Here is a 12155-nt window from a genome sequence, read left to right on the forward strand (position 1 = left end):
GGGCCCGAAACGTCAGCCTCTCTGCTCCTCTGATGCTGCTTGGCCTGCTGTGTTCATCCAGCCCTGCACCTTGTTGTCTCGGATTCTCCAGCATCTGCAGTTCCTACTATCTCTTGTCATATTTGTGTCTAGTTTACTTTGCTCTTATTTTCTCGATTTTCTCCCTTTCACACCTTAATTTAAACCCACTTTACATCTCTTTTTCTCTGCCACCATCATTAACAACCCCACTGTCCTTTATACTGGACTTTTCAGAAACTGTTCCCTTCACTCCTCCTTTGCTTCTGTATAAAGTATATTAGAAGACATTTTCCAACCCCTTTTAGTTCTGAAGAAGAGTCATACTGGACTCAAAACATAACTCTGTTTCTGTCTCTCTGGGGGTGCTACCAGACCTGCTGAGTTTCTCTAGTACCTTTGGTTATACTTTCAGATTTACAGATCTGCGGTGTTTTGATCTTAATGCTTTGAGACTTGGCCATTTAAACACTCTCCAGCACTGTTAACCCACGTTCCACCCTCTGTAATCACCTCCAAAACATGTTTGTCTTTTTCTAATCCCTACCGAGCCCCACTCACCCATCACCTGTTAGTATTCACTGACCTCGCCTTGGCTCCTGTTTGAGCAGAACTTCCTTTTCACAATTCTCAACATTTTTTTCCCAAGACTCTCCTTGATGTCACACCTCCCTACCTCTGCCATCTAGTCTCTCCCTACACCTTCCTTGGGGAAGATAGTGCTGTAATGGGAATGCCACTGGCTAGGCATTCCAAAAGTCCAGGCAAATGCCTCTGGGTATAGGTTTAAATCCTATTGTGACAACATTTGGAATTTACACCCCAATAGTTTCAGTTGGTGGACTTTTAACCTTAATGTTGTGGGTTCAAACCCCATGTTGAGCGCTATCATTTATCAGTGAACATGTTCGAGATACAGATCTCTAGATGTCTAAATTTCAAAAAATGTTAAGGAATATGGGGATTTTGCAGGGAAAATGGTTTGAGGTAGAAGATCAGCCAAGATCTAGTTGAATTGTGGAGCAGGTTTGGGGGGTCAGATTCCTAGGTTCTTTGAGATCCCTGTGCTACTCCAATCCTGGGCTCTTGTACGTTGCCAATTTTCACTGTCTCACCATTTACCTTCAGCTACCTAGGCTCCTAAACTCTGGAATTCCCTATGTGTACCCCACTTTTCTCTATTTAAGATGATCCTTAAAACTTACGTAGAACATATAACCACTGCACAGGAACAGGCCCTTCAGCCAGTTTAATTAAAGCTATCTTTATTAAAGTTTTTGTAGTTGTTGGAAAGTCACTGTTCTTTGACCCTGAGGCAATGCAGATCCAATAGTGTGATGTTCTAACTATGGTAATCTCTTGCAGGTTTGATATTAAAGCCTCCCAAGTACAATGACTTTGACTTTGAGGAAGTGCCAAAGTTTACCCATCCTCTGGTCAACACCATAGCAGTGGCTGGATACAATGCAACCTTGAACTGTAGTGTCAGAGGCAACCCCAAGGTATGCATATGTTTTGCTGGAGATTCCTCCTCATTTCACACTGAGAAAAAGCATTTTTAATATTATATTCTGTTGTCTAATGTGGTTCACCTTTGCTCAGTATTAAGCGTGTCTTCTGTCTTCGCTTTCAACAATTATGACGATTTACAAAAGTTTCCTGCGATGGAGTATTTTCATCACCTAACTTGCTATGAATAAAGATTTTCACTTTACCAGACTCACTGTGAGGTAAATACCACCTCCCCTATATCTTTGGGACAATATTCATTCCCACAGGTAACACTAAGGTCCAGATTTGGCATTGAGACTGACAGTAAAGCTGTCAACATTCACTTTATTTGCAGTATTAATTGAAAGCAATGTCCTGTCTACACCCTTGCAGAGTCCAATATGAAAACCTGTTGTCCGTCTCTGCTTTAACAGAACCTCATCAGAACCTAGCATTGAAAGATAAGCAATGGTGTGAAGTTACAATGTGTGCCCACTTTACAATTGTGGAATCTCATTCCTTCAGAAGATTGTTTAAAGAGTTTGTTGCTCTTAGCTTTCTCCAGTAATCATAACTTGCTTTCTTTATTTCTCATTTATCTTGTTGTATCTCTTTTATACCTCCTGGTTTAAACTCTGCATGTGGATTCATGATGGCTTGTACAGTCTTGCTGTTGTTCCTCATGCTCATGCAGGTTCCAGATGCCCTGTTTACGGGGTAGCACCAGCTGAGATAGCAGATGCCAACAGGTTTTACATTATGACCCATTGAAGCTCTGTGGTCAGCAGTTAGGTGAACGGGGTGCACTGTTCTTTTGGGCAAAGGTCTGGCAGATGGGGTACAATGTTGATAAACGTGAAGTCATCCATTTTGGGAGGAATAACAATAAAAAGGACCATTATTTGAACAGTAAAATATCGCAGCATGGTGCTGTGCAGAGGGACCTGGGTGTCCTTGTGCATGAATCACAGAAGGTTGGTTTGTAGGTGCAGTAGGTAATTAAGAAGGCAAATAGAATTTTGTTCTTCATGCTAGAGAGCTTGGGTTTAAAAGCAGGGAGGATATGTTGCAGCTGTATATGGTGCTGGTGAGGCCACACCTGGAGTACTGTGTGCAGTTTTGGTCTCCTTACTTGAGAAAGGATGTACCGGCACTGGAGGGGATGCAGAGGAGATTTAAGAGGTTGATTCCAGAGTTGAGAATGTTGGTGTATTGGGTGAGACTGAGTAGACTCGGATTATATTCATTGGAATTTAGAAGAATGAGAGGGGATCTTATAGAAACATATAAAATTATGAAGGGAATAGATAAGATAGAAATAGGGAGGTTGTTTCCACTGGCAGGTGAAACTAGAACAAGAGGGCACAGCCTCAAAATTAGGGGGAGCAGATATGGGACTGAATTAAGGAGGAAATTCTTCACCCAAAGGGTTGTGAATCTGTGGAATTCCCTGCCCAGTGAAGTGGTTGAGGCTTCCTCATTATATGTTTTCGAAGCTAAGCTAGATAATTTTTTGAACATATGGATTATGGTGAGAGGTTGGGTAAGTGGAACTGAGACCATGAAAAGATCAGCCATGATCTTATTGAATGGCGGAGCAGGCTTGAAGAGCCCGATGGCCTACTCCTGCTCCCGGTTTTTATGTTCTTAGCCACTGAGCACAACATCCAAGCCCCATCCAGGTCATTAACACAATGCTGTTTGTTAGAGCTTGCTGTGCACAATGTGGCTGCCATATTTCCTACATTGGACCACTGACTGCACTTCAAATACACCTTAATTGGCTGTGAAGAGCTTTAGGGCCTTTGGAGGTTGTCAAAGGCGCGATAGAAATGTAAGTTTGTCTTTTCTTTCTGACCAATCAATAAGTGGCTCACGGTCAGATTGGCCGTTGCATTGGCCCTGTCTCCCAAGGTGAGCCTGTGGAATATACAGGCAGGTCTTTGTGCCTGTTCATCTGAAAATGTGACTGACACATCATTCTTTCTGTTTCCCCAATCAGCCTAAAATATGTTGGATGAAGAACAAGATAATAATTGAGAATGACCCTCGATATCGAATGTTCTCCAACCAGGGAGTGTGTACTCTGGAGATTCGCAAACCCAGTCCATTTGATGGTGGTGTGTATAGTTGTAGAGCTGTTAATGCCCTTGGTGAGGATGAGGTGGAATGTAAGATGGAGGTCAAAGGTAAGGTCATCTGGACGTGAGTTTGGCTATTGCCTGTAGCACTCACTCTTTCAAAAGAATATTGAACTATTTCAGCTGCCTTTTTCTCTTTCACAGTGTGAAATCACAAGAGGCTACAATTTATAACTGAATGATATCAGGAAAATGGTGGGCATTAAATCGGTGATGGTAATCTGCAGCTTCCCTGTGGGGAGCACTGACCTTGGGGAGCTCAGTAAAGCCTGAATAAGAGAACTCTTCTCGAGTCCTCTCCCAATTCTGCTCTACTCAGTCCATAATTTTCATTCAGATTTCTTTTAGTGGCTCCATCAAGATAAGCCATCTCCCTGTCATGTCATAACCCCTTCACACACATAGGAACTCAATAAGGGGGGATGGTGTATTCCTATAATGACAGCCAAGATTGTGCTCTGAGGTCATGGATTCAAATCTTCCCACAATTCAATGAATAAAATCTAGAATTGAAAGCTAGTCTTAGAAAACTGCCACTGATTGTCATAGAAAGCCTATCTGGTTCACCAATGTTCTTCAGGGCAGGAAATCTGTCATCCTTACCTGTTCTGGCTATGCGTGACTCCAGACCCACTGCAATGTGATTGAGTCTCCAATGCCCTCTCAAATGGCTGAGCAAGCCACTCAGCTCAAGGCTAACAGATGTGAGTAATGTCCACATCTCCTTAAAGAATAAAAGTGTTTGTTTTGTCTCACGGAAAGACCTGACCCACAACTTGTATTGTGTCAGGATTTCACAAAGTCTAATGAAGCTAGTGGTTTAGTTATTAACAGCATAAAGAATCATTTGACAAGTTGAAGGAACTGAATGTCACTTGAGACTTCCATGCCCTCATGATGGAATGATCTATGCCAGGTTATTTACAGGGGAGAGGGAATTTTGGAGCCTTCACCCCCAGAAATGTGACATTTCAAAGGGAGGCTAGTTCAAGAGACTTCTGTCTTGGAATGTCATGTACTTGACTTTCTAATGAGTCCTTAATCTTGATCCAATGTCCCATACTACTAGCCCATTAGATAGAGAATCTTGGACCCTCCTCTATCTGGTCCTTTAACAATCTGCCAACATCACTGTGGATAAGGTAAAGGCACAAACAGGAATATTTCTGAAGAGAGGTTTTGAAATGCATTATTTAATTGCAATGAATCTGTAGACTGTTCTGGTGGAGCATTGCGTTCTGAAGTGCCTCCCTCGATGTGTGTGGGTTTTTCGGAAACAATAAGCCGGAGGTTGCAATGCATTATGAATGTGATGGACTCTTGGTCGGTTATCGCATGGATCCTGCAACATATTATTGGACAGCGACATCGCTGACACTGTACCGCATGCAATAAGAGAGCATGCAGGACAACACTTGCTCAGAAATGAGTATGACACTGAGTTGGTTGGCATGCAATGAGATACATAAAATTGTGGAAAAACTGAATGACAAGTGAGGTGCATTCGACTGTCCTCCTGGTTTCCAGTCTAACACTCATTGTGCTTCCAAATGTACCATTCGCTAGTGAATTCTAACCACCGTGTGTGTGTCTGTATTAAACCCTCTGGAAAAGTAACAGAACTGAAGAACACTGTCTAATTTTGTGTAAGCTGTCTTCTTACATGTGCAGCCTGTTATTAGATTGCACTAATGTTGGAACTTGACAGTACTACTCATTTGGACACTGGTGTCAACAGTAGATCTGTTGGTCATGAATTCAGGATTAATGGTTCCCAGGCCAGGATTGGTTAAAATAATACCAGAAAGATCCCAAGCCCCAACAAGTGCAACCAGAAAAACTGTCCCATGAGGAGATATTGGTTCAACTGGGCGTGTAGTCACTAGTGTTTAGAAGGATGAAGAGGATCTGATTGAAATGTATAGCATTCTAACAGGGCTGGACAGACTAGATACAGAGAGGATTTTTCTCCTGGGTGGGGAGTCTGGAAACAGTCTCAGGCTACAGATAAACACCAAAAGAACTGCGGATGCTGTAAATCAGGAACAAAAACAGAAGTTGCTGGAAAAGCTCAGCAGGTCTGGCAGCATCTGTGAGGAAAACATCAGAGTTAACGTTCCGGGTCCGGTAACCCTTCCTCAGAACGCCACCACAGAAGATTCTGGAGGCCAAGTTGCTTCATGAAAGAAATGAATGCTTTTTTTTTCAGAAATTAAAGGCATCAAGGGTATAGGGAGAACGCAGGAAGATGGCATTGAGAGAGAGAATCAGCAATGATCAGATTGAATGGCAGAAGAGGCTCAAAGGGCCGAATAGCCTATTCCTGCTCCTTGTTTCTATGTAACCACACCAATTCAGTCTAGGCAAAGAGGTTTAATTAATATTTATATAATCAGTTTCAAACTGCGTGTTTTAAGATACTATCTGATCTGTGAAGGATTAAAGCAAAGAATCCCAGGATTGCAAAAGTTTATAAGATGATAAAGACAAGAGCTTCTGTTTTGAGTTAGCTGTTCTGTTCCAGTTAAATAGATTGGGATGACATGTGGGTCACAATATGAACTATACAAGGCTAAATCGAGACAAGTTGTTCGGAGTTGATTCTCTCTACAGAGAATAGTGATTCTCATAGAGTCACGGATGTCTACAGAACCTGCTCTTAAACACCATGCATTGACTGATAAAGGCAAGTATCCTATATGCCTTCTTAACTACTTTATCTACTTGCCCCGCTACATCAAGAGACCAGTGGACACGGTCACCAAGGTCTCCCAATCCTCAGTACTTTTCAGGGTTCTACCATTCATCATGTATTCCCTTGCCTTGTTTGTTCTGCCCAAGTGCATCTCCTCACTCTTACCTGGATTGATTTCCATTTGCCACTGATCAGCCCATCTGACCAGCCAGTCTATATCCTCCTGTAATCTAAGGCTGTCCTCCTCAATATTTGCCACCCCACCAATTTTCATACCATTTACAAACTTACTAATCAACCTTCCTACATTCAACTCTAAATCGTTTCTGTAAACCACAAACAGCAATGGCCCCAACACTGATCCCTGTGGAATCCCATTGGACACTGGCATCTGGTCACAAAAGCAACCTCCTACCTTTACCCCCCGCCTCCTGCCACTCAGCCAATTCTGGATCCAGTTTGCCAAATTTCCTCGCATCCCAAGGACTCTTACCTTCACTAGCTGTCTCCTGTGGTGAACATTTAATCACTGAGTTCCTTCAAGTGCAAGCTAGACCTGTTTCTGGCCGGGGAAATGATCTCTGATTACAGGAGGGGGAGCATCTTTAATACTAATCAGGATTACAATTACTTCCTGGACTGGTTTTCAATGTCAGGGAAAGCCCAGGGAGGACTTTACACCACAGATTAGCCCAGATTTTTACCTTTTTTTTGTCTCCTCCTACGTGGACCAGTTTAATGAGTGTACACTATCATGGTTTACAAGGTTTCACAACTGTAGGGGACAGGTTAGCTGGAGCAGATGGACTTTATGTGTTCTTATTGTGTATGCCTTTATGAAACGGCTCTCCTAATGCTGCACCACTGTTAAAGGGAACTTATATTTGGAAATAGGGGCCAACCTTTTCAATTCACCCAACTCCTATTTTCCTGTCAGTCTGTGACCTACATTGGGAGTGACGATAGGGCTGCAGCGCCATAAAGTCTATTCCCTCTGGGACTGCAAGTAGAGTTATTCCATTATTGACTCAGTTGCATTACAAATCTCTGAACCCAGTCCTTTGCATAAGGAACTTTGTCCCTTATGGAGGACAAGTCTTTCTCAGGGACAAATGGCCACAGTGCACCTTCTCTCTGTGGCCTGAAGTTAACCTCAAGGAGCATTCATTGCAGAAAATTGAACCTTAAAGATAATTCCAGCCCTTCTTTGCGATGTACACCCCCTGACAGTAACTTTTCAGAGATTTGGACTTTACTGATAAGTGCTGACTGTCAAATTAAACTTATCTGTGCTTTCCTCAATTACAGCTGCATGCTTTAACCCAGCATCCCTGCTTAGCCCTTAACTAAATGCCTGAGTTCATGCCTCTCCTGCACAGTTGACTTTTCTCCTTGCTGCTTGTTTTTATTTAAGTCTCATCAATTGTCCTATATTATCCATGCTACTCTGTTTAACAGTAGAACTGCAGTATCATGCCTGCACAGTTGTGTGTTCTGACTTATCAATGCTACAGAAGTCTCACTGCCTGTCTCTTTTCTCCTTATAGTTGCGCAGTAAGGATTTATGATTTATATATGTTCATCCAGGTAAGCTTTCATATGGACCAGAGCATATGAAGCTTATGAATGACCTCATTACCATACTTAGCCCAATTTTCCTCCTATTTGCACAGAGCTGGGTGTAGTTTGTTAGGGATTTCCAAAAACATACCTTCACTGTCATTGATAATACTTTCAAAAGCACGAGTTTACTCAGTTGCCAAAGCTAAACTGTGGAGATTGCTACCCTGCTATGAAACTGAGCACAAATATTCCAAATTCATTTCTCTAATCAGGGTAAAGTCCATCACAACTTTCCCAAAAGGAACCTTGAGAGCAATATGTTAAGTCTAGGTGAATATTGCTGAAACACAGTGGATGGGTACTAAAGATAATTTTACGGCACGGTGGCTCAATGGTTAGCACTGCTGCCTCACAGCGCCAGGGACCCAGGTTCGATTCCACCCTTGGGCAACTGTCTGTGTGGAGTTTGCACATTCTCCCCGTGTCTGCGTGGGTTTCCTCTGGGTGCTCTGGTTTCCTCCCACAGTCCAAAAATGTGCAGGCTAGGTGGATTGGCCATGCTAAATTACCAGTAGCGTTCAGGGATGTGTAGCTTAGGTGGGTTATAGGGGGATGGGTCTGGGTGGGATGCTCCAAGAATCAGTGTGCACCTGTTGGGCCAAAGGGCCTGTTTCCACACTGTAGGGATTCTATGATTCTATGATAATTTTAAAAGCCTTCATCTCAAGAGAGTAGGTGTACATAGGGGTGGAAGTTATGCCTCACTCGTGTAAATCTCTGATCAAACCCCATCTCAAGTAATTTACAGTTTCGGGGCAATGTCACTGGACCAGTAACACCAGGATACTGGTATGAAGACATGGGTTCAAATCCCAGCGTAGTGGGATTTAAATTCAATTCATAACATCCAGAATGGAAAACTAGTCTCAGTGATAGTGACTGTGAAACTGTCATCCATTGTTGGGAAAACCCATCTGGTTCACTAATGTACTTTAGGGAAGGAAACTGCTATCCTTACCTGGTCTGGCCTACATATAACTCCAGACCCACAGCAATGTGGTTGACTCCTAACTACCCTCTGAAATGGTCCAGCAGGACACTCAGTTTAGGGGCAAATTAGGGGTGGGCAGTAAATGTTGGATTTACCAGCAATGCCCACATTGCTTGAAAGAGTAAAAAACAAATTTCTGTCTAGGCCCTGGACCACAGGAAGAATCAAATGATAGCCCAGTTTAAAGGGTTAAATGATGAGGACAGGATGCGTGGGCTCGTGATTTAATTACCGTTTCATGATAATTTGATATAAACTGGTGGGTGGATGAGGAGGGTGCAGGACGGGAGTCTAAAAGAAAGGAACAGAACTTAAAATTCGAGCTGGGTTGCTATCAAGAAGCATTTCTTCACATCTGTGGAATTTTGGCTCTCTCCTCAGAAATCTGTCAATTAAAACCTGAGATGTAGACTTTGGTTTGGTAATGTGGAGCCAAAAGTGGAGTTGGATGGAGTTAAGATGCAGATTAGCTATGATTTAATTGAATACTCAAACAGGTTTGAGGGGCTGAATAGCCTCTTTCTGTTCTTAAACTCCTCGATGCAGAACAGTGCTGACTCCAATTTCCATTGTCAAATATAAAAGTTGCGTAGGCACCGGAAATAATGTTCCCTTTTCATTGTGACCAAGATAGCAGTCACATTTGTAAAAGGAAAATTGATTTTGCAATGTGACCATTCAGGGAGGACCCCTCTGTGAGGAGTGATTTGCCAATTTTTTTTGGTTTTCATTATTTCATAGAATCATAGAAGACAACTCAAGACCATTTGGCCCATTGTACCCATGCTAGTTCTCTGAAAGAACTATTGATCTGGTCCCATTTGGGAGTCAAGATGAGCTGGGGATTCCAAGTGTTTATTTCCTTGAAATAAAATGCTGTTACAAAGGGAAGATTCCAAAGTAAATTGTCAAATGTTTATTTTGTAAAGATAGTGCCTGCTCCTGTCATCTCCAGGTCGATCTTATTAACAATTGCAGCATTGTTAAAAATGAGCTGCTATGACAGATCATGTGTTACTTGTGCAAGATGCCAACATTCAGAATGGTGACTTGACAGTCCAGTTTTAAAGTTTATTGCCCCCTGTGACAATCATTGCTTGCAATGGACAACCTGAATAGTCACATCAAGTGTGTACCAGCCAAGAGCCCCTCACAGAGACACACATCTCTACTTGTAGCCCAGTCTGTTGCCAAGTTGGCACTTAGCAGTAGCATAAGTGGTAACTGCACCTGTGCACTTGAGAGGAAAATTGGTTTTACATGACTGAGTATGGCCAGTCATTCACAGTGACAGATAATGAAGTGTCTGATGATGGAGCAAGGTGAAACGGTAATATCATCATCTGCATCATTCTTTTAACATTTAATTGTAACTAATATTGATCATTAGCATTTTTAGTTTAACTATTTACATACTACTTCATGGAAACCACATACAAACAGCAGGAGCTGGCTTCAGATGTTTTACTGTCCTCGACATAAGGTGATTTTTTTAATATACTTTGTTTAAACTCATTCAAAGAGATGGGAAAGCAAAAGAAATATTATTCTGCATATTTATTGGAATGGTCTTTCCTTATGTGTAAATGCTGTTTTAAACCTTGGTTAGGGTGCAGACTTCTTTATAAACCTATGGTCACAATGATGGGTCAAGATTTGTATAAAATCCTGGATTGATAGTGCTGAACATTCAGATTATCGATCTTTGAGAAAGCAATTTTTTTAAAACCCCATAGGTTTTCACCTTTATCCAATTCCCTGCTGGTAGTACCTTCTTTTTCCCTATTAGATGTGTGTTCCAGATTCACAACAACTCTTATGCTTAGAATAAAAAAAATCCTCCTCTTCCTTCTGGTTCTTTTGCATATTAGTTTGATTCTGTATCCTTCTGGTTATTTGGCCCAATTTACACTCTCACTGTGGGGGATACCCAGATTGGATGGACTCAGCAGTTTATGGAGACAACTCATCACCACCTTCTCAATAAGAATTAGGAAATAAGCTACAAATGTCAGCCTCACCATCAACACATGAGCATCCTATGAAATAATAGTTTATAAAAACCTCTATCTGAAGCCTGCATGAGTTTGAACATTTCTATCAAACATCACTTTAACATTTACATTGTAAGTTGCTATATCAACTGTCACGATGCAGTTAAAGATTCTGGCCACGAAATGGCTGTTTGGATGGGCTCCTAGAAACATAGAAACATAGAAGATAGGAGCAGGAGGAAGCCATTCGGCCCTTCGAGCCTGCTCCGTCATTCTTCGTGATCATGGCTGATCATCCACAGCCTAATCCTGCTTTCTCCCCATAACCTTTGATCCCATTCACCCCAAGTGCTATATCTAGCTGCCTCTTGAATACATTCAATGTTTTGGCATCAACTGCTTCCTGTGGTAATGAATTCCACAGGCTCACTACTCTTCGTGTGAAGAAATGTCTCCTCAGCTCTGTCCTAAATGATCTACCCCAAATCCTCAGACTGTGACCCCTGGTCCTGGACACACCCACCATCAGGAACATCTTCCCTGCATCTACCCTGTCCAGTCCTGTTAGAATTTTATAAGTCTCTATGAGATCTCCCCTCATTCGTCTGAACTCTAGCAAAAACAATCGCGACCTAGTCAATCTCTCCTTATACATCAGACCCACCATCAAATCTAAGAATGTTGACCACAAGTGGAGAGCACAGACAGAGATCTTAACTCTGTCCTCTTGGGTTGATACACAATTAGATTCCAAATGCTGTTTAGTGAAACAGTGGTGAGGCCAGTTTAATAGGTATAAAAAAATCTGTGTGGGGTTTTAAAATAATAAAATGTTACAACGCTGTTTGATTACAAAATAATTGTAACTAGCCCCATTGAAAATTTAAGAATTGGAAAGAAAAGTATTCAATAAAAGTATTTGCTGATGGGTGCAATGACGAAGGGATCTGGAGGGGCCTTATAAACATCAGCAGACAGCAGTTGGGCTGAATGGCTTGTTTTTGAGCTGCAATTTCAGTATAATTCAGTGGACAATTCTGAATAAAGTATGCGTCACATTTGGTCTTGTCCATTTGGAAAATATAATCCTGCTTTCATATCATTTAGGTGGCTTTTCATTTCAAGAGCTCTTGCTGCGGGGTGTGCCTCTGAATATCATAGATTCGTACAGGAACTCGAAGAATATTTTACCCCCAAAATAA

General features: G+C 41.9%; 1 protein-coding gene across 1 annotated transcript in view; it reads left to right on the forward strand.

Moving 5' to 3' along the window:
- The window catches only part of mybpc1 (myosin binding protein C1), a 108283-nt gene extending 96128 nt beyond the window's left edge, over positions 1-12155 (forward strand). The window contains exons 28-30 of the mRNA XM_048607960.1: positions 1384-1520; positions 3512-3698; positions 12061-12155. Of these exons, the coding sequence (XP_048463917.1) occupies positions 1384-1520; positions 3512-3698; positions 12061-12155 (419 nt within the window). The remainder of the gene's footprint in view (positions 1-1383; positions 1521-3511; positions 3699-12060) is intronic.

The sequence above is a fragment of the Rhincodon typus genome, chromosome 18, assembly GCF_021869965.1.
Source record: "Rhincodon typus isolate 14 chromosome 18, sRhiTyp1.1, whole genome shotgun sequence".
Lineage (NCBI taxonomy): Eukaryota > Metazoa > Chordata > Chondrichthyes > Orectolobiformes > Rhincodontidae > Rhincodon > Rhincodon typus.